Source organism: Nerophis lumbriciformis, linkage group LG08 (genome assembly GCF_033978685.3).
Source record: "Nerophis lumbriciformis linkage group LG08, RoL_Nlum_v2.1, whole genome shotgun sequence".
NCBI classification, from domain to species: domain Eukaryota; kingdom Metazoa; phylum Chordata; class Actinopteri; order Syngnathiformes; family Syngnathidae; genus Nerophis; species Nerophis lumbriciformis.
In genome coordinates, this window is record NC_084555.2 from 49,157,551 (window position 1) to 49,181,500 (window position 23,950).

General features: G+C 39.6%; 1 protein-coding gene across 1 annotated transcript in view; it reads left to right on the forward strand.

Moving 5' to 3' along the window:
- Positions 1-285: 285 nt before the first annotated feature.
- chkb (choline kinase beta) overlaps positions 286-23,950 on the forward strand; it is a 35,550-nt gene continuing 11,885 nt past the window's right edge. The window contains exons 1-5 of the mRNA XM_061969149.2: positions 286-770; positions 11,074-11,182; positions 11,261-11,374; positions 13,241-13,374; positions 13,443-13,547. Coding sequence (XP_061825133.1) covers positions 445-770; positions 11,074-11,182; positions 11,261-11,374; positions 13,241-13,374; positions 13,443-13,547 — 788 coding nt within the window. The 5' untranslated portion in view covers positions 286-444. The remainder of the gene's footprint in view (positions 771-11,073; positions 11,183-11,260; positions 11,375-13,240; positions 13,375-13,442; positions 13,548-23,950) is intronic.

The following is a 23,950-nucleotide window of genomic DNA, read 5'->3' on the forward strand; positions in this document are numbered from 1 at the left end:
GCAAAAAAAAGCACGTGAAAATCAGTGGTATTCAGTGAGGTAAAATGAATTAAATGCGCTGACAGTTCATTGCTCCTGCCAAATGAACTGCACTGAGTGGAGCGGATCACCACTCCAAGATGGCGGCCCCGCGTCTCGTCAGCGCCAGTAGGCAGTAGCGCTCCATGCTGCGTACCCTTATAACATGTCTATGATTGAGTTGAGTGCTAGTGACGTCAGAGTCCAGCCACCAGGCCAGGACCAATCAGCTCCTCGCATGAAGCGGGAACTGAACTGTGATTGGCTGGTGAGAGTCGGAGTCGGGTGCTAGCTAGGAGGCGGTGATGCTGCTACTTTAGCCTCCATGCGGCTGTCACTAAGCGGCTGTCTCCTCCACACTTAGTCCGCAGGAAGCTGCTACTATCTCACTCCGCTTCTCCTCCACACTTAGTCCGGAAACGCGCCATGCAGTCAGGTGGCACCGACAGCGGCCGAGTCCACACTCCGGAAGCGGAACTTTCCCCCGACGTCCTTCCGACCAGCGCCGACGTTGAGCGGCTGCCGACGGGCTACGAGTTGCGCCTTCTCGTCCACGAAAGGACGTCGCGAACCCCGAGTCCTTTGTTAGGGTCCAACTGTGATGACGACTCGGAGGCAGAGTCCTTCAAGGGCGGGAGGACCGAGGAGGTGGACCGGGAGACCAAGGAGAGGGCGTTCGCCTGGTGTCGGGACTTCCTGTCCGGAACGTGGAAGACCATCCAGCTGGTGGACTTTCAAATAAGCATCGTCAGGTAATTCATTCCCGCCCTGCTGGTCGTTCTGCGAGCCTAAGTCGTCCGGCATGAGAGACGAGCGTGCTAGGTATCGAGCTAAGAGCTGTCAAGGATGTTTGCCAAGGTAGACATGGCCCACACACACTGGATAGCCTCCAGCCTTCTACAGTTTTAAACTGCATTAAATAATAATAATAAAAAGCACTTTACATTGAGCAAACAACCTCAAATTGCTACAGTGTATTAAAAAGATAATACAAATAAATAAAAGAACAGCCTAATAGCTAGAACTAGTATGCATATATCTTCTTTTTCAAAAAGAAGGGTTTTTAAGCCTTTTTTAAAAGCATCCACAGTCTGTGGTGCCCTCAGGGGGTCAGGGAGAGCGTTCCACAGACTGGGAGCGGCGGAGCAGAAAGCCCAGGTCTATATATCTGGTCTCATTAGAAGGATGTGGTGTGTGTGTAGAATGTTGTGGACGCAGGCATTGTTGTGTTTTAGTGTTGCTAAGGAAGGTGAGGCACATTGGGGGCGTGTGCATGTTGCATAGTGAAAATAAGTCCTATAATAATAATAATAATATACTGTATTTTATTTGTAAAAAGCACTTTACATTGAGCAAACAACCTCAATTGCTACAGTGTATTAAAAAATAAATACAAAGATAATACAAATACAAACTAGAACAGCCTAATAGCTAGAACTAGTATGCATATATGTATATATATTTTTTTTTTAAAGAAGGGTTTTTAAGCCTTTTTTAAAAGCATCCACAGTCTGTGGTGCCCTCAGGTGGTCAGGGAGAGCGTTCCACAGACTGGGAGCGGCGGAGCAGAAAGCCCCGGTCTATACATCTGGTCTCATTAGAAGGATGTGGTGTGTTTGAGGAATATTGTGGACGCAGGCATTGTTGTGTTTTAGTGTTGCTAAGGAAGGTGAGGCACATTGGGGGTGTGTGCATGTTGCATAGTGAAAATAAGTCCGATAATAATAATAATATTAATATACTGTATTTTATTTGTAAAAAGCACTTTACATTGAGCAAACAACCTCAATTGCTACAGTGTATTAAAAAATAAATAAAAAGATAATACAAATAAACACTAGAACAGCCTAATAGCTAGAACTAGTATGCATATATATATATATATATATTTTTTTTTTAATTTTTTTTTTTTTTTTTTTTAAAGAAGGTTTTTTAAGCCTTTTTTAAAAGCATCCACAGTCTGTGGTGCCCTCAGGTGGTCAGGGAGAGCGTTCCACAGACTGGGAGCGGCGGAGCAGAAAGCCCGGTCTATATATCTGGTCTCATTAGAAGGATGTGGTGTGTGTGTGTAGAATGTTGTGGACGCAGGCATTGTTGTGTTTTAGTGTTGCTAAGGAAGGTGAGGCACATTGGGGGCGTGTGCATGTTGCATAGTGAAAATAAGTCCTATAATAATAATAATAATATACTGTATTTTATTTGTAAAAAGCACTTTACATTGAGCAAACAACCTCAATTGCTACAGTGTATTAAAAAATAAATACAAAGATAATACAAATAAAAACTAGAACAGCCTAATAGCTAGAACTAGTATGCATATATATATATTTTTTTTTTTTCAAAGAAGGTTTTTTAAGCCTTTTTTAAAACATCCACAGTCTGTGGTGCCCTCAGGTGGTCAGAAAGAGCGTTCCACAGACTGGGAGCGGCGGAGCAGAAAGCCTCGGTCTATATATCTGGTCTCATTAGAAGGATGTGGTGTGTGTGTAGAATATTGTGGACGCAGGCATTGTTGTGTTTTAGTGTTGCTAAGGAAGGTGAGGCACATTGGGGGCGTGTGCATGTTGCATAGTGAAAATAAGTCCTATAATAATAATAATAATATATTTTATTTGTAAAAAGCACTTTACATTGAGCAAACAACCTCAATTGCTATGGTGTATTAAAAAATAAATACAAAGATAATACAAATAAAAACTAGAAAAGCCTAATAGCTAGAACTAGTATGCATATATCTAAAAAAAAAAGAAGAAAAAAAAGGCTTTTTTAAAAATAAGGGTTTTTAAGCCCTTTTTAAAAACATCCACCGTCTGTGGTGCCCTCAGGTCGTCAGGGAGAGCGTTCCACAGACTGGGAGCGGCGGAGCAGAAAGCCATGGTCTATATACAGGTAAAAGCCAGTAAATTTGAATATTTTGAAAAACTTGATTTATTTCAGTAATTGCATTCAAAAGGTGTAACTTGTACATTATATTTATTCATTGCACACAGACTGATGCATTCAAATGTTTATTTCATTTAATTTTGATGATTTGAAGTGGCAACAAATGAAAATCCAAAATTCCGTGTGTCACAAAATTAGAATATTGTGTAAGGCTAATACAAAAAAGGGATTTTTAGAAATGTTGGCCAACTGAAAAGTATGAAAATGAAAAATATGAGCATGTACAATACTCAATACTTGGTTGGAGCTCCTTTTGCCTCAATTACTGCGTTAATGCGGCGTGGCATGGAGTCGATGAATTTCTGGCACTGCTCAGGTGTTATGAGAGCCCAGGTTGCTCTGATAGTGGCCTTCAACTCTTCTGCGTTTTTGGGTCTGGCATTCTGCATCTTCCTTTTCACAATACCCCACAGATTTTCTATGGGGCTAAGGTCAGGGGAGTTGGCGGGCCAATTTAGAACAGAAATACCATGGTCCGTAAACCAGGCACGGGTAGATTTTGCGCTGTGTGCAGGCGCCAAGTCCTGTTGGAACTTGAAATCTCCATCTCCATAGAGCAGGTCAGCAGCAGGAAGCATGAAGTGCTCTAAAACTTGCTGGTAGACGGCTGCGTTGACCCTGGATCTCAGGAAACCGAGTGGACCGACACCAGCAGATGACATGGCACCCCAAACCATCACTGATGGTGGAAACTTTACACTAGACTTCAGGCAACGTGGATCCTGTGCCTCTCCTGTCTTCCTCCAGACTCTGGGACCTCGATTTCCAAAGGAAATGCAAAATTTGCATGGTTGGGTGATGGTTTGGGGTGCCATGTCATCTGCTGGTGTCGGTCCACTCTGTTTCCTGAGATCCAGGGTCAACGCAGCCGTCTACCAGCAAGTTTTAGAGCACTTCATGCTTCCTGCTGCTGACCTGCTCTATGGAGATGGAGATTTCAAGTTCCAACAGGACTTGGCGCCTGCACACAGCGCAAAATCTACCCGTGCCTGGTTTACGGACCATGGTATTTCTGTTCTAAATTGGCCCGCCAACTCCCCTGACCTTAGCCCCATAGAAAATCTGTGGGGTATTGTGAAAAGGAAGATGCAGAATGCCAGACCCAAAAACGCAGAAGAGTTGAAGGCCACTATCAGAGCAACCTGGGCTCTCATAACACCTGAGCAGTGCCAGAAACTCATCGACTCCATGCCACGCCGCATTATCGCAGTAATTGAGGCAAAAGGAGCTCCAACCAAGTATTGAGTATTGTACATGCTCATATTTTTCATTTTCATACTTTTCAGTTGGCCAACATTTCTAAAAATCCCTTTTTTGTATTAGCCTTAAGTAATATTCTAATTTTGTGACACACGGAATTTTGGATTTTCATTTGTTGCCACTTCAAATCATCAAAATTAAATGAAATAAACATTTGAATGCATCAGTCTGTGTGCAATGAATAAATATAATGTATAAGTTACACCTTTTGAATGCAATTACTGAAATAAATCAAGTTTTTCAAAATATTCAAATTTACTGGCTTTTACCTGTATATCTGGTCTCATTAGAAGGTTGTGGTGTGTGTGTAGAATATTGTGGACGCAGGCATTGTTGTGTTTTAGTGTTGCTAAGGAAGTTGAGGCACATTGGGGGCGTGTGCATGTTGCATAGTGAAAATAAGTCCTATAATAATAATAATATATTTTATTTGTAAAAAGCACTTTACATTGAGCAAACAACCTCAATTGCTACAGTGTATTAAAAAATATAAAAAAATATAATACAAATAAACACTAGAACAGCCTAATAGCTAGAACTAGTATGCATATATCTTTTTCTTTTTTTTAAAGAAGGGTTTTTAAGCCTTTTTTAAAAGCATCCACAGTCTGTGGTGCCCTCAGGGGGTCAGGAAGAGCGTTCCACAGACTGGGAGCGGCGGAGCAGAAAGCCCCGGTCTATATATCTGGTCTCATTAGAAGGATGTGGTGTGTGTGTAGAATGTTGTGGATGCAGGCATTGTTGTGTTTTAGTGTTGCTAAGGAAGGTGAGGCACATTGGGGGCGTGTGCATGATGCGTAGTGAAAATAAGTCCTATAATAATAATAATAATAATATATTTTATTTGTAAAAAGCACTTTACATTGAGCAAACAACCTCAATTGCTACAGTGTATTAAAAAATAAATAAAAAGATAATACAAATAAAAACTAGAACAGCCTAATAGCTAGAACTAGTATGCATATATCTTTTTTTTAAATTTTTTTTTAAAAGAAGGTTTTTTAAGCCTTTTTTAAAAGCATCCACAGTCTGTGGTGCCCTCAGGGGGTCACGGAGAGCGTTCCACAGACTGGGAGCGGCGGAGCAGAAAGTCTCGGTCTATACATCTGATCTCATTAGAAGGATGTGATGTGTGTGTAGAATGTTGTGGACGCAGGCATTGTTGTGTTTTAGTGTTGCTAAGGAAGGTGAGGCACATTGGTGGCGTGTGCATGTTGCATAGTGAAAATAAGTCCTATAATAATAATAATAATATACTGTATTTTATTTGTAAAAAGCACTTTACATTGAGCAAACAACCTCAATTGCTACAGTGTATTTAAAAATAAATAAAAAGATAATACAAATAAAAACTAGAACAAACTAATAGCTAGAACTAGTATGCATGTATCTTTTTTTTTTAAGAAGGGTTTTTAAGCCTTTTTTTAAAGCATCCACAGTCTGTGGTGCCCTCAGGGGGTCAGGGAGAGCGTTCCACAGACTGGGAGCGGCGGAGCAGAAAGCCCCGGTCTATATATCTGGTCTCATTAGAAGGATGTGGTGTGTGTGTAGAATATTGTGGACGCAGGCATTGTTGTTTTAGTGTTGCTAAGGAAGGTGATGCACATTGGGGGCGTGTGCATGTTGCATAGTGAAAATAAGTCCTATAATAATAATAATAATAATAATGTACTGTATTTTATTTGTAAACAGCACTTTACATTGAGCAAACAACCTCAATTGCTACAGTGTATTAAAAAATAAATAAAAATATAATACAAATAAAAACTAGAACAGCCTAATAGCTAGAACTAGTATGCATATATCTTTTTATTTTATTTTTTTAAAGAAGGTTTTTTAAGCCTTTTTTAAAACATCCACAGTATGTGGTGCCCTCAGGTGGTCAGGGAGAGCGTCGTGTTTTAGTGTTGCTAAGGAAGGTGAGGCACATTGGGGGCGTGTGCATGTTGCATAGTGAAAATAAGTCCTATAATAATAATAATAATGTATTTTATTTGTTAAAAGCACTTTACATTGAGCAAACAACCTCAATTGCTACAGTGTATTAAAAAATAAATAAAAAGATAATACAAATAAAAACTAGAACAGCCTAACAGCTAGAACTAGTATGCATATATATATATATATATATATATATATATATATATTTTTTTTTTTTAAAGAAGGTTTTTTAAGCTTTTTTTAAAACATCCACAGTCTGTGGTGCCCTCAGGTGGTCAGGGAGAGCGTTCCACAGACTGGGAGCGGCGGAGCAGAAAGCCTCGGTCTATACATCTGGTCTCATTAGAAGGATGTGGTGTGTGTGTAGAATGTTGTGGACGCAGGCATTGTTGTGTTTTAGTGTTGCTAAGGAAGGTGAGGCACATTGGGGGCGTGTGCATGTTGCATAGTGAAAATAAGTCCTATAATAATAATAATATATTTTTTTTGTAAAAAGCACTTTACATTGAGCAAACAACCTCAATTGCTACAGTGTATTAAAAAATAAATAAAAAGATAATACAAATAAAAACTAGAACAGCCTAATATCTAGAACTAGTATGCATATATCTTTTTTTTTTTAAAGAAGGGTTTTTTAGCCTTTTTTAAAAGCATCCACAGTCTGTGGTGCCCTCAGGTGGTCAGGGAGAGCGTCAGGTTTGACACTCATAAGAAAAATAATTTAGCTGGCAGCGTTTCCGACAGGACTGCAATCTGTCTGTCACCTAACGAAATAAACGTATTGTCTGCAGATAAACTGATAAATAATGTAAACAATGGCAGCAACTGGATGGAAATCTGAATAATTCCAAGAATCTGTGGCGGGAAACACTGACTTTAAACCCGTTTAAAACACAATTAACTTCTATAAAAAGGAGCATTTGCTTGTTATTAGTACACCCTGAGATGGATCAATGATTGGCAGTAACATCAATTTTCATGCAGCATTTTTTTTGTCTACCACATTTTCTCGACTGGGTGCTGAGGAGGAATGTCACTGTCACTGTGTCATAGGTCAACTCCAGACATGTGATGATGAGCACTGCTGCAATCAGTCAACCTTTATCTGAATGGAGGTGTCCGTGTCATAAGATTGTAGCACAAAGTGTTTTTGCAGATACAAGTCAAAGTGAATAGACACACTAAGTTTATGTATGCTGACATGACTAAAAAGCTATGCAGGTAAAAGCATACCTGGTGTAGAGTGGTACAATATAGCGGTACTGGTGTAGTACTGGTACTAATTAATCAAAACCAGTACTATACTCTGTTTGAAAAGTACCGGTTCCCCATAATTTATTTATTTATTATTTTTAACGGGCATTACGGTGCGTGGTCACGTGGTGACATTGCTGGTTTTACGAGCAGAGGAGCAGGTTGGGCAGCGCACGCACACTGAGTACTTACAAGCAGACACAGTGTGTAGACAGAAAAGGGGGAGAATGGACCATTTTGGTGTAAAAGGTAAAGATAAAGGTGAAGTTATAACACTGAAACACCCTCAGGAAGAGGTGCTTTAAGACATGACCAGTTAACGTCCATCTTGGCCTCCATGGCGACAAATAAAGTATGTTTCTTACAAGTAGCATTATCACTGGAGGATGAGGAATAGCTAAACATGCTTCACTACACACCGTAGGAGGATACAATAGCTCACCGGCGTCACAATGTAAACAAATGCCATGGGTGGATCTACACCTGACATCCACTGTAATGATACCAAGTACAAGAGCGTATCTAGTTGATACTATGATTACATCAATATTTTTTATTGTCACAAAATCTTTTTTCCTTTATTTTTAAATTCATATTATGTTTATAAAGTCAGTAAATATGTCCCTGGACACACGAGGACTTTGAATATGACCAATGTATGATCCGGTAACTACTTGGTATCGCATCGATACCTATATGTGTGGTATCATCCAAAACTAATGTAAAGTATCAAAGAAGAGAAGAATAAGTAGGGATGTCCGATAATATCGGCAGTCCGATATCATCGGCCGATAAATGCTTTAAAATGTAATATCGGAAATGATCGGTATCGGTTTCAAAATTATCGGTTTCGGTTTCAAAAAGTAAAATGTATGACTTTTTAAAACGCCACTGTGTACACGGACGTAGGGAGAAGTACAGAGTGCCAATAAACCTTAAAGGCACTGCCTTTGCGTATCGGCCCAATCTCATATCATCTACGGCTTTTCACACACACAAGTGAATGAATCGCATACTTGGTCAACAGCCATACAGGTCACACTGAGGGTGGCCGTATAAACAACTTTAACACTGTTACAAATATGCGCCACACTGTGAACCCACACCAAACACATTTTGGGAGAACATCCGCACCGTAACACAACATAAACACATCAGAACAAATACCCAGAACCCCTTGCAGCACTAACTCTTCCGGGACGCTACAATATACACCCCCCGCTACCCCCACCTCAACCTCCTCATGCTCTCTCAGGGAGAACATGTCCCAAATTCCAAGCTGCTGTTTTGAGGCATGTTTAAAAAAAAAAAGCACTTTGTGACTTCAATAATAAATATGGCAGTGCCATGTTGACATTTTTTCCCATAACTTGAGTTGATTTATTTTGGAAAACCTTGTTACATTGTTTAATGCAAAAAAAAAATTAGGCATAATAATGTGTTAATTCCACGACTCTATATATCGGTATCGGTTGATATCGGAATCGGTACTTAAGAGTTGGACAATATCGGATATCGGCAAAAAAGCCATTATCGGACATCTGTAAGAATAAGTGATTATTACATTTTAACAGAAGTGTAGATAGAACATGTTAAAGCAGAAAATAAGCAGATATTAACAGTAAATGAACAAGTAGATTAATAGATCAATTTTTACAGTTTGTCCCTCATAATGTAGACAAAATAATAGGTGTATAAATGACACAATATGTTACTGCATACGTCAGCAGACTAATTAGGAGTCTTTGTTTGTTTACTTACTACTAAAAGACAAGTTGTCTAGTTTATTTAAGGACTAAATTACAATAATAAACATATGTTTCATGTACCCTTAAGATTTTTTGTTCAAATAAAGACAATAATGACATTTTTTGTGGTCCCCTTTATTTAGAAAAGTATCAAAATACAGTTTGTTACCGGTACCAAAATATTGGTATGGGCACAACTAGGGATGTCCCGATCCGATATTTGGATCGGATCGGCCGCCGATATTTGCCAAAAAATGCGTATCGGCAAGGCATGGGAAAATGCCGATCCAGATCCAGTTAAAAAAAAAACTCCAACGCACTTATTTAAATAATACATTCCACTTTTCTGCTGCTCCCTAATTTCCGTTCCGCATTTTCCAGCACACCTTCAACACAGCCACAGGTCTGTGGATTCTCACGCAGTTGCTTTTAGCTGCTGGCATTACACGACAGGCTCTTCTCACTCTTTCCTGTCTCCCTCTCACAGACAGCAAGTGCACCTTCTTACACACGTCACATACTGTCACGTCATACGTCACATACTGTCACGTCATACGTCACATACGTATACGTCCTCCCCGAGCAGAGAGGTAGCAGCATGGCTAACGTTAGCTGTGATGCTAGCGCAGCCGTGTGACCAACGTTCTCTCTAAGGTGCTCGCCTGTGCAATTGAGCACTGCTCAAACGTCCTCTGCGCATAGCAATTATATGCCACGCACAAAATCAAATAAAAAAATAAGCGCATAACAATTTTCGACACACGGACACGACAGAGAAAACAGTTTTCGTCATCATTGTTCAAATATTATAACGTCTGTCGAGACGCTTATCTCCATTCGGTGCCACACGTCCACACCACCAAAATGCCGAGGCAAAAATGTCTACATCAACACCGTATGAAAAAATTAGTGATTTTTTTAGTTGTGATTTCCTTCTCTGCATGAAAGTTTAAAAGTAGCATATATTAATGCAGTATGAAGAAGAATGTTTTAATGTAGACATGCAAGCCTTGAAAGAAAATTTTGAAAATCAAGACTACATTTCCTGCAAATGGGTGCATTTCTACCCTATATTTTAACTTTAGATTTATTCTCATATCAAACTCTTTTGGCTGTCTTTTTGACACTTACATCCGGCGCCCCCCTCCACACCCCGGATTATAAATAATGTAAATAATTCAATGTGATTATCTTGTGTGATGACTGTATTATGATGATAGTATATATCTGATAGTATATATCTGTATCATGAATCAATTTAAGTGGACCCCGACTTAAACAAGTTGAAAAACTTATTGGGGTGTTACCATTTAGTGGTCAATTGTACGGAATATGTACTTCACTGTGCAACCTACTAATAAAAGTCTCAATCAATCAATCAAAACACATAGAATCATCATACTGCTGTGATTATGTGCATCAAGTGTTCATTCAAGAAGGCAAAATATCAAGATATATATTGTGTATCGCAATATGGCCTTAAAATATCGCAATATTAAAAAAAGGCCCTAGTTCAATGATGCCATTTCTGTTTGTCATGTATAATTTTGTCTATTTTGTGTTTATCCTTGAATAAACAGGTCAGTTTCTTGTTACCAACCATTGTGTATTATTCAAACTCCCCTAATTCAGCTGGCTAGTTGTTATCAAGAGTACTAAAACCCTTTTCAACATGATTCTGACAACTAAGTAGGCTAAATAACTTTAAACTTTAATACATGCTCGGATAGGCCAGTATCGGTATCGGTATCGGATCGGAAGTGCAAAAACAATATCGGTATCGGATCGGAAGTGCAAAACCCTGGATCGGGACATCCCTAGGCACAACCCTAACCTGATGTCTAGTGATGAAGATGATGCCTCCTGAATGTCTGAGATGTAATGCTCTGTGTTTATTGTTGTTTTGCAGCGGTGGGCTCAGTAATCTGCTGTACCTCTGCGGCTTGCCTGAAAATGTAAAAACTGTAGGAGGGGAGCCTCGCCAGGTGCTCCTCAGAATCTACGGCGCCATCCTTCAGGTGGGTCAATAACCACGGAGAACCACCCGAATTTCAATATGAAAGCGAGTGTGAAGGTGATGATTGTTTGTGTTACAGGGGGTGGACTCTTTGGTGTTGGAGAGCGTCATGTTCGCCATACTGGCAGAACGTACTCTCGGGCCCAAACTGTACGGCATCTTCCCAGAAGGCCGCTTGGAGCAGTACATTCCTGTATGTTTGAACACCAGTCTGTTAATTAGATTCTAGTTCAATGTACAAAACCCAAAAGCAGTGAAGTTGTCACGTTGTGTAAATGGTAAATAAAAACAGAATACATGCAAACTTATATTCAATTGAATAGACTGCAAAGACAAGATATGTCATGTTCACACTGGTAAACTTTATTTTTTGCAAATATTAGCTCATGTGGAACTTGATGTCTGCAACGTTTTTCAAAAAAGCTGGCACAAGTGGCAAAAAAGACTGAGAAAGTTGAGGAATGCTCATCAAAGACTTATTTGGAACATTCCACAGGCGAACAGGCTAATTGGGAACATGTGGGTGCCATGATTGGGTGTAAAAGCAGCTTCCATGAAATGCTCAGTCATTCACAAACAAGGACGGGGCGAGGGTCACCACTTTGTCAACAAATGCCTGAGCAAATTGTTTTAAGAACATTTCTCAACCAGCTATTAAAGTTAAAGTTAAAGTACCAATGATTGTCACACACACACACTAGGTGTAGCGAAATTATTCTCTGCATTTGACCCATCACCCTTGATCACCCCCTGGGAGGTGAGGGGAGCAGTGGGCAGCAGCAGTGGCCGCGCCCGGGAATCATTTTGGTGATTTAACCCCCAATTCCAACCCTTGATGCTGAGTGCCAAGCAGGGAGGTAATGGGTCCCATTTTTAATAGTCTTATGACTCGGCCGGGGTTTGAACTCACAACCTACCGATCTCAGGGCGGACACTCTAACCACTAGGCCACTGAGTAGGTCCACTAGGCCACTGAGTATTGCAAGGAATTTAGGGATTTCACTATCTACACTCCGTAATATCATCAAAAGGATCAGAGAATTTGGAGAAATCACTGCATGTAAGCCATGATGTTACGGACCTTAGATCCCTGCATCAAAAAGCCACATCAGTGTGTAAAGGATATCACCACATGGGCTCAGGAACACTTCAGAAAGCCACTGTCAGTAACTACAGTTGGTCGCTACATATGTAAGTGCAAGTTTAACTCTACTATGCAAAGCCAAAGCCATTTATCAACAACACCCAGAAACGCTTCGCTGGGCCCGAGCTCATCTAAGATGAACTGATGCAAAGTGGAAAAGTGTTCTGTGGTCTGACGAGTCCGCATTTCAAATTGTTTTTGGAAACTGGATGTTGTGTCCTTTGGACCAAAGAGGAACATAACCATCCGGATTGTTCTAGGCGCCAAGTGTAAAAGGCAGCATCTGTGATGGTGTGGGGGTGTATTAGTGCCCAAGGCATGGGTAACTTACACATCTGTGAAGGCACCATTAATGCTGAAAGGTATATAAAGATTTTGGAGCAACGTTATCATGGACGCCCCTGCTTATTTCAGCAAGACAATGCCAAGCCACGTGTTACAACAGCGTGGCTTCATAGTAAAAGAGTGCGGGGTACTCGACTGGCTTGCCTGTAGTCCAGACCTGTCTCCCATTGAAAATATGAAGGCTAAAATATGAGAAGGGAGACTGTTGAACAACTTAAGCTGTACATCAAGCAAGAATGGGAAATAATTCCACTTCAAAAATGTGTCTCCTCAGTTCCCAAACCTTTACTGAGTGTTGTTAAAAGGAAAGGCCATGTAACACAGTGGTAAAAATGCCTTTTTTTGCAATGTGTTGCTGCCATTCAATTATAAGTTCATGATTATTTGCAAGAAAAAAAGAAGTTTCTCAGTGTGAACATGAAATATCTTGTCTTTGCAGTCTATTCAATTGAATATAAGTTGAAAAGGATTTGTTGTAACGTGACAACTTCACTGCTTTTGTAGCTGCTGAACAAACAATTGATCTACCAGAAGACAGACTCCCAGATGCATTGAATGTGTTGTTTCCAGAACACCCGCATGTGCACCAGTCAACTGTCAGAACCCAACATCTCCGCTGAGATTGCCACCAAGATGGCGCGGTTCCACAAAATGGTTATGCCTTTTAACAAAGAGCCCACGTGGCTCTTCAGCACCATTAATAGGTAAACACCGGCCGTCCCTCCCATCTTTCTCATCATATGTTTATTCTCAGCTTTGCGTGCTCCACCAGGTACATGGACCAGGTGATGGCCTTGACCTTTACACGTGACGCCCATGTGAAGAAGTACAAGAAGCTCATGAAGCTCAACCTGCCGACTGAGCTCAAGAACCTCCGGTGGGTTTGACTCCCGTTTTATTCCATCGCTTGGAGTTATCTAGTTAATATATGTTTAGCATGAATCATGTTTTGACTGTACATCAGGGGTGTCAAACAGGTTTCATCCGGCCTATGGGATGAGTTTGTTAAAGGGGAACATTATCACCAGACCTATGTAAGCGTCAATATATACCTTGATGTTGCAGAAAAAGACCATATATTCTTTAACCGATTTCCGAACTCTAAATGGGTGAATTTTGGCGAATTAAACGCCTTTCTAATATTCGCTCTCGGAGCGATGACGTCACAACGTGGCGTCACATCGGGAAGCACAAACACAGAGTCAAATCAGCTCTGTTATTTTCCGTTTTTTCGACTGTTTTCCGTACCTTGGAGACATCATGCCTCGTCGGTGTGTTGTCGGAGGGTGTAACAACACGAACAGGGACGGATTCAAGTTGCACCAGTGGCCCAAAGATGCCAAAGTGGCAAGAAATTGGACGTTTGTTCCGCACACTTTACCGACGAAAGCTATGCTACGACAGAGATGGCAAGAATGTGTGGATATCCTGCGACACTCAAAGCAGATGCATTTCCAACGATAAAGTCAAAGAAATCTGCCGCCAGACCCCCATTGAATCTGCCGGAGTGTGTGAGCAATTCAGGGACAAAGGACCTCGGTAGCACGGCAAGCAATGGCGGCAGTTTGTTCCCGCAGACCCTAGCTTCCCTGGCCTGCTGACATCAACTCCAAAACTGGACAGATCAGCTTTCAGGAAAAGAGAGCGGATGAGGGTATGTCTACAGAATATATTAATTGATGAAAATTGGGCTGTCTGCACTCTCAAAGTGCATGTTGTTGCCAAATGTATTTCATATGCTGTAAACCTAGTTCATAGTTGTTAGTTTCCTTTAATGCCAAACAAACACATACCAATCGTTGGTTAGAAGGCGATCGCCGAATTCGTCCTCGCTTTCTCCCGTGTCGCTGGCTGTCGTGTCGTTTTCGTCGGTTTCGCTTGCATACGGTTCAAACCGATATGGCTCAATAGCTTCAGTTTCTTCTTCAATTTCGTTTTCGCTACCTGCCTCCAGTGTTGGGTTAGTTACTGAAAACCAGTAACTAGTTACAGTTACTAGTTACTTTATTTCAAAAGTAACTCAGTTACTAACTCAGTTACTTAAACCAAAAAGTAATGCGTTACTGTGAAAAGTAACTATTTAGTTACTTATATATATTTTTTAATTTTTTTAAGGCCCTTTTTAATGCCCTTTTAGCCTTCATTTCAGTACTGTTATTGCACTGGAGAATAATACAATCTGTTGATCAACTTGACATGCATTTGCAACTTAACATACATAAGTAACAAACAGCATAATAACAACATAGCTGTAAAACAAGAAAGGCACACACTACATACATAAAGCCTAACCAGGCGTTTTTTTATCTCAAGGATTCTGAAATAAAATCATGTCTGAAGCCCAGAACACTCTACACATTTCCCCACTTAGTTTAGAGAAAAGGAAATATTAGCCTGGCCCACTAGTATCCCTCTTTAGGTTTGTGAACTTTATAGTCTAAACATTTAGAGTGATGTGATAATCAAACACTCTAAAAGTCTAAAATGAAAGAGTATATAAGAGAATTGACAGAGTGTGTGTACCTTCAGTGTGCAGTGCCTCATTAAAATCCAGCCGCTGTTGGAGGTGGAGGTGAAGTGTGTGTCTCTTTACTAGCTTCGTCGAAGCATGTTGTTTTTGTAGCTGTTTCAGCATATTTGAAACTTACATTCAACTAAAATGTTATTTTCTTTGTGGTCGATAAAAGAAACGTACTGAAAATATCTCCATTTTAAGAAACTCTGCTTATGGGTTCGCCATGACGTCTTGATAGTAGACACAGACACGTCCCCTACCACACACACACACACACACACACACACACACACACACACACACACGTACACACAGACAGCGCACGGCGCGCCTCTTTTTTGTCGCCTCTTCAGCAGCGCTGCAACACTCAGATCTTCTCAGTTTCTAGCCGATACTGCGTTATTTTGCGTTATTTTTTATGTAGTAACGCATCATGTAGTAACGGTAACTGAGTTACTGAATATAAAAAATAACGCGTTAGATTACTAGTTACCGCCGATAGTAACGGCGTTAGTCCCAACACTGCCTGCCTCCACACTACAACCATCCGTTTCAATACATGCGTTATCTGTTGAATCGCTTAAGCCGCTGAAATCCGAGTCTGAATCCGAGCTAATGTCGCTATAGCTTGCTGTTCTTTCCGCCATGTTTGTTTGTGTTGGCTTCACTATGTGACGTCACAGGAAAATGGACGGGTGTATATAACGATGGTTAAAATCAGGCACTTTGAAGCTTTTTTTTAGGGATATTGCGTGATGGGTAAAATTTAGAAAAAAACTTCGAAAAATATAATAAGCCACTGGGAACTGATTTTTAATGGGTTTAACCCTTCTGAAATTGTGATAATGTTCCCCTTTAAGTATGGAAAAAGAGCCAACATTTTTGAATGAAAGAAACCGCTGTTCTAAATGTGTCCACTCGATGTCGCAATAGCAATTCTTTGTAGATGATGCTACATATGTAATAAAAAATAAACCACATGTTAGTACATCAGTCGAGGAAAATGAGCAAACTACACAAATAACATCCATTTTTGTATTTTTGATGGATTAAAAATCAACGCCAATGACCCCAAAAGTGTTAAGCGGTAGAAAATGGATGGATGGAGTTTAGTTTAGTTTTTTAAGGATCCCCATTAGTCTACACTGCAGTGTAGTCTACACTGCAGTGTAGACTACCGCACCTAAAAACCTCCAATTTTGTCAAAAGGTGACAGTGCGCCTTATAATCCGGTGCGCTTTACATATGGACCCATATTGAGCCACAACAGGTCTCGCAACTACGGGGTGCATAACGTAACCCCAGCCTCTACTGTAGTGTCTAAATATATTTTAACCGCCTTATTTAGCTTCATGACAAGGAAATGTGGCTCTCAGTTCTGAAACACTTTAAAACTACAGCTGCCATTATAAAAAGTAAAATATTCAATCTATTACACCAGAATCTGAATAGAATAAAGTGAAAAGTAGATTCAATAATAAAGGTATCGCTGAGGTCTGAGATGATGCAACAAGCACCATTAAAACATTACAATTGTGCAATGGTGTGTAAATATTAATATTTGACTGCCATTAGAAAGTGCTCCAAGGACTATTATCTCTGTCACACAGAAACAATAATTACATAATTTGATTACAATATTTAATAGCTTTTCGAATTTAGCTGGCTTGTTTTGCGCTTGTTTCTATTGCACAACAGCTGACCTTTGTTCCAATGCCTTCTTGACTAAATAGTCCACCAAGCTAACAATCAACACGCGCAGCACAGAGCGTCTTTATCAAATGTTATGATGCAAACAAGCGGATAAAACTGTTCCAACAAGTGTGTGCCTCGGCCTACTTGCTGATAACGTGTCAACTTCAACTCTTCATCTTACACTCATAGCTGAAAATGGCCTGAAAAGTAACTTCTGGGTTGAACTGCTGGTAGGGCTGGGCGATATGGCCTTTTATTAATATCTCGATATCTTTAAGCCATGTCACGATATATATCTCGATATTTTGCCTTAGCCTTGAATGAACACCTGATGCATATAATCACAGCAGTGTGATGATTCTATGTGTCTACATTAAAACATTCTTCTTCATACTGCATTAATATATGCTCATTTTAAACCTTCATGCAGAAAGGGAAACCACAATTAAGTCAATTTAACAATACTGTATTTATTAAACAGTTATTAAGCAGTGGCACAAACATTCATGTCATTTCAAAACAGAAAGTGCAAGATTGTCAGAGACATTTTAAAACAAGCTATTAGTGCACTTTTGTGCATGATGCATACTTGCCAACCCTCCCGAATTTTCCGGGAGACTCCCGAAATTCAGCGCCTCTCCCGAAAACCTCCCGGGACAAATATTCTCCCGAAAATCTCCCGATTTTCAGCCGGAGCTAGAAGCCACGCCCCCTCCAGCTCCATGCGGACCTGAGTGAGGACAGCCTTTTTTCATGACAGGAGGTCAACAGGGTGACAATAACTAAATCATCCAGACTAGAGATCAATTGTATTATTATGTTTATCTTACCTAAAAATAAATATATTTATTAATTAAAAAAAAAAAAAAACTAAATACATTTTTACTATATTTTGCTAAAAACATCAAAATTAATTGTATTTGTATTTGTATTTTTTTCGTGACTCCTTATTACATCCAGCCATAGAATTATACATTAAAATAAACATATTTGAAATAATTGATTTGAAATTATCATAATCATTCATTTAAAATGACCATATTTAATTATTAAAATAATTGCTTGTTTATCAACAACTTTAGCATTTTATTCATTACATTTTGAAACTCTCAGAAGCCAAGTTATGTTATATTCCTTAATATTTATTTATGCAAGTTTGAAGTATCAATTATCTAAACACAGTTTTGTTTGCATATTTTCAGGATGTAGATATGTAGATATATATATATATACATATATATATATATATGTATATATATATATATATATATATATATATATATAGATGTATGTATATGTATATATATATATGCATATATATATATATATATAGATGTATGTATATGTATATATATATATATATATACATATATATATATATATAGATGTATGTATATGTGTGTATATATATATATATATATATATATATATATGTGTGTATATATATATATATATATGTGTGTATATATATATATATATATGTGTGTGTGTGTATATATATATATATATATATATATATGTATGTATGTATGTATGTATGTATGTATGAAATACTTGACATGGTAAATTCTAGCTGTCAATATACTCCTCCCCTCTTGACCACGCCCCCACCCCCCACCTCCCGAAATCGGAGGTCTCAAGGTTGGCAAGTATGGCATGATGTCACTAAGATGACATATCAAAACAACACTAAATTAAAGTGCACTTTTTGTACAGAACGCAACTACAATAGTTTAAAACAAAAAGTGCACTTTTGTGCATGTTGTCACACAAGATATTTCAATAAGTGTTAAATAAAAATGAGCTGCATAATAGGAAATCAAATGGTTTATGTCAGGGGTGTCAAACTCAAATACAGAGTGGGCCAAAATTTACAACTGAACAAAACCGCGGGCCAACGTTGAACAAATTAACCTTTTAATAGGGACCTAAACAAGTTTTGCATTGAATATTGAACAAGCAAGGCTTATATAACTTTATAGTGACATGCAAAATCGAGTTTCAAATAATAATAATAATAATTCAAAAATATCAATGGCATATCAAATACAATTTAAATAAAAAATTGAACAGCTCTTTTCTATTTGCACTTCTGAGGTAAATATCAAAATAAGCTTTTTCCACAGGCTAATAATACATTTGAAAATAAAAAAACAATAATGAATGAATCAAACATTCAAGCCTTTAAGTAGCAAGAGAAAGTGCATGAATATAACGTTAATTATTGCTCAGTTTGCTACACTGATTTGCTTTAACACTGAATATGGAACAAGCAACGCTTTTATAACTTAATAGTGCAAAATCGACTTTCAAAAAACAAAGGAAAAGGTGAGGTGGGCGAGGTTGAAGGGGGCGGGGTTTGGTGGTAGCGGGGGGTGTATATTGTAGCGTCCCAGAAGAGTTAGTGCTGCAAGGGGATCTGGGTATTTGTTCTGTTGTGTTACGGTGCAGATGTTCTCCCGAAATGTGTTTGTCATTCTTGTTTGGTGTGGGTTCACAGTGTGGCGCATATTTGGAACAGTGTTAAAGTTGTTTATACGGCCACCCTCAGTGTGACCTGTATCGCTGTTGATCAAGTATGGATTACATTCACTTATGTGTGTGTTTAAACCGCATATAATGTGTGACTGGGCCGGCACGCTGTTAGTATGGAGGAAAAGCGGACGTGACGACAGATTGTGGAGGACGTTGAAGGCAGAGACTTTAAGGCACGCCCCCAATATTGTTGTCCGGGAGAAATTCGGGAGAATGGTTGCCCCGGGAGATTTTCGGGAGGGGCACTGAAATTGAGAGTCTCTCGGGCGGGTTGGCAAGTATGAGTATTAGCGGTGTGTAACACCGCCACTGTATAATACCGGCGGGCCAGCTCTAATGTTAATTTCATATTGCCTCAAGGGCCAAATGAAACTACACGGCGGGCCAAATTTATGTCCTTTGCTATGTGGTAGGTTCCTGCGGACGTTATCTACTTCTGTTGTTGACTAATTTTGTCATACGGTGTTGATCTGGAAATGGTTGCTTCGGCATTTTGTGGGTATGGCACCGAACGGCATACTTGCCAACCTTGAGACCTCCAATTTCGGGAGGTGGGGGGTAGGTGCGGTGGGCGTGGTTGGGGCGGGGGCGTGGTTAAGAGGGGAGGAGTATATTTACAGCTAGAATTCACCAAGTCAAGTATTTCATATATATACCGTATTTTCCGCACTATAAGCCGCACCTAAAAACCACACATTTTCTCAAAAGCTGGCAGTGCGGCTTATAACCCGGTGCGCCTTATATATGGATTAATATTAATATTTATTTTCATAAAGTTTAGGTCTCGCAACTACGGTAAACAGCCGCCATCTTTTTTTCTCGTAGAAGAGGAAGCGCTTCTTCTACGGTAAGGAACCTCCAAGGTAAGCACCTGCCCCCGTAGAAGAAGAAGCGCGCGGATATTACGTTTCATTTCATTTGTGTGTTTACATCTGTAAAGACCACAAAATGGCTCCTATTAAGAGACACACGTACAACGCAGAATTCAAACTCAAGGCAATAAGTCACGCAGTAGAACACGGAAATAGAGCAGCAGCGAGAGAATTGAACATAAATGAATCAATGGTGCGTAGGTAGAGGAAACAACAAGATGACCTGCGCCACTAAGACAGGGAGACAGCGCCGGACGACATACGCTAACATCTGCCAGTGGATTGTAAATGCCTGGGCGGATATATCGGTCTCAACTGTGGTCCGAGCTTTCCGGAAGGCAGGATTCACGGAACTGCTGGACAACAACAGCAACATTGACTCTGATGACTTCGACGAGACAGAGCCGGCCATTTTGGATGCCGTTTTCGCCCAACTTTTTAATTCAGACACTGAAGAAGAATTCGAGGGATTTATGGATGAGGAATAACTTCAGAAAGTGGGTTTTAAATGTTTATTTTGTGTGTTGTGTGACATTAACGTTAGAGCAACGTTGAGTTATTGATGTTGCTATTACTCTGCACTAATTTGAGTGTTACTATTTTTGTGATTGCACATTTGCACATTACATTTTGGGGGTGAACAGAGTTGTTAGAACGCTGGTTTGTAATATATTATTAAAGTTTGACTGACCTATCTGACTGTTTTTTTTGACATTCCTTTTAGCGCAGCGTAGGCGCGGCTAATAACCCGGGGCGGCTTATAGGTGAACAAAGTTTTGAAATATGCCATTCATTGAAGGTGCGGCTAATAACCCGGGGCGGCTTATAGTGCGGAAAATACGGTATATATATATATATATATATATATAAGAAATAATTGACTTTCAGTGAATTCTAGCTATATATATATATATATATATATATATATATATATATATATATATATATATATATATATATATAAGAAATAATTGACTTTCAGTGAATTCTAGCTATATATATATATATATATATATATATATATATATATATATATATATATATATATATAAATAAAATAAATACTTGAATTTTAGTGTTCATTTATTTACACATATACACACACATAACACTCATCTACTCATTGTTGAGTTAAGGGTTGAATTGTCCATCCTTGTTCTATTCTCTGTCACTATCTTTCTAACCATGCTGAACACCCTCTCTGATTACACATTGCTGTGTGGCACGCACAAAAGGGCTTTCATCAAATGCACTAGATGGCAGTATTGTCCTGTTTAAGAGTGTCACAACGTTGCTGTTTACGGCAGACGGACTGCTTTACGGTAGATGTTCTTTATATTGTGGGAAAGCGGACTCAGGTCCGCATGGAGCTGGAGGGGGCGTGGCCTCCAGCTCCGCCTGAATTTCGGGAGATTTTCGGGAGAAAATTTGTCCCGGGAGGTTTTCGGGAGAGGCGCTGAATTTCGGGAGTCTCCCAGAAAATCCGGGAGGGTTGGCAAGTATGCCGAACGGAGATGTTGACATGCAGAGTTTCAAGCACTCTTCATTCTCTAGCGGGTGACTTTTCAAATGATGCTACAAATTAGCAGTAGGTGCTACTATTTGTAGCAACGCTTTTGCCGCATACTTGTTCGACATCTTCCCGCTTGAAGCCAAACCCCCGCCAGACGATGGACCCCGTGCTGTTTTTCTTGGGACCTAAATCTTCCTTCATTTGTTACCAGATTCGCACCTTCTTTCTCTCGTATTACCACTCGCACCACTCCGCTAGCATCACAGCTCATGTTACCCATGCTGCTACCTCTCTGCTCAGCGAGGGCGTATGACACGACAGTATGTGACGTATGTAAGAAGGTGCGCTTGTTTTACGTCTCTGTGAGAAGGAGAGACAAGATAGAGTGAAAAAGGCCTGTAGTGTAATGCCCGCAGCTAAAAGCAACTGCGTGAGAACGTATACTCGAATATCACGATATAGTCATTTTCTATATCGCACAGAGACTAGGGATGTCCCGATCCGATATTTGGATCGGATCGGCTGCCGATATTTGCCAAAAATTGCGTATCGGCAAGACATGGGAAAATGCCGATCCAGATCCAGTTTAAAAAAAAAACTACGGTCCGTGTTTTCCAACGCACCGATTTAAATAATACATTGCACTTTTCTGCTGCTCCGTAATTTCCGTTCCGCATTTTCCAGCACACCTTCAACACATTCACATGTCTGTGAATTCTCACGCAGTTGCTTTTAGCTGCTGGCATTACACGACAGGCTCTTCTCACTTTTTCCTGTGTCTCCCTCTCACAGACAGCAGCGCACCTTCTTACACACGTCACATACTGTCACGACACACGTCACATACTGTCACGTCATACATCACATACGTGTACGTCCTCCCCGAGCAGAGAGGTAGCAGCATGGCTAACGTTAGCTGTGATGCTAGCGCAGCCGTGCGAGCAACGCTCCCTCTAAGGTGCTCGCCTGTGCAATTGCGCACTGTTTAAACGTCCTCTGCGCATAGCAAATCTATGTCACGCACAAAATCTAATAAAAAAATAAGCGCATAACAATTTTCAACACACCGACACGACAGAGAAAACAGTTTTCGTCATCATTGTTCAAATATTGTGACGTCTGTCGAGACGCTTATCTCCATTCGGTGCCACACGCCCACACCATCAAAATGCTGAGGCAAAAATTTCCACATCAACATCGTATGAAAAAATTGGTGATTTTTTTAGTTGTGATTTCCTTCTCTGCATGAAAGTTTAAAAGTAGCATATATTAATGCAGTATGAAGAAGAATGTTTTAATGTAGACATGCAAGCCTTGAAAGAAAATTTTGAAAATCCTGCAAATAGGTGCATTTCTACCCTATATTTTAACTTTAGATTTATTCTCATATCAAACTCTTTTGGCTGTCTTTTTGACACTTACCCTCCACACCCTGGATTATAAATAATGTAAATAATTCAATGTGATTATCTTGTGTGATGACTGTATTATGATGATAGTATATATCTGATAGTATATATCTGTATCATGAATCAATTTAAGTGGACCCCGACTTAAAAAAGTTGAAAAACTTATTGGGGTGTTACCATTTAGTGGTCAATTGTACGGAATATGTACTTCACTGTGCAACCTACTAATAAAAGTCTCAATCAATCAATCAAAACACATAGAATCATCATACTGCTGTGATTATATGCATCAAGTGTTCATTCAAGAAGGCAAAATATCGAGATATATATCGTGTATCGCAATATGGCCTTAAAATATCGCAATATTAAAAAAAGGCCATATCGCCCAGCCCTAGTTTCAATGATGCCATTTCTGTTTGTCATGTATAATTTTGTCTATTTTGTGTTTATCCTTGAATAAACAGGTCAGTTTCTTGTTACCAACCATTGTGTATTATTCAAACTCCCCTAATTCAGCTGGCTAGTTGTTATCAAGAGTACTAAAACCCTTTTCAACATGATTCTGACAACTAAGTAGGCTAAATAACTTTAAACTTTAATACATGCTCGGATAGGCCAGTATCGGTATCGGATCGGAAATGCAAAAACAATATCGGTATCGGATCGGAAGTGCAAAAACCTGGATCGGGACATCCCTAACAGAGACAAACCCGCGATATATCGAGTATATCGATATATCGC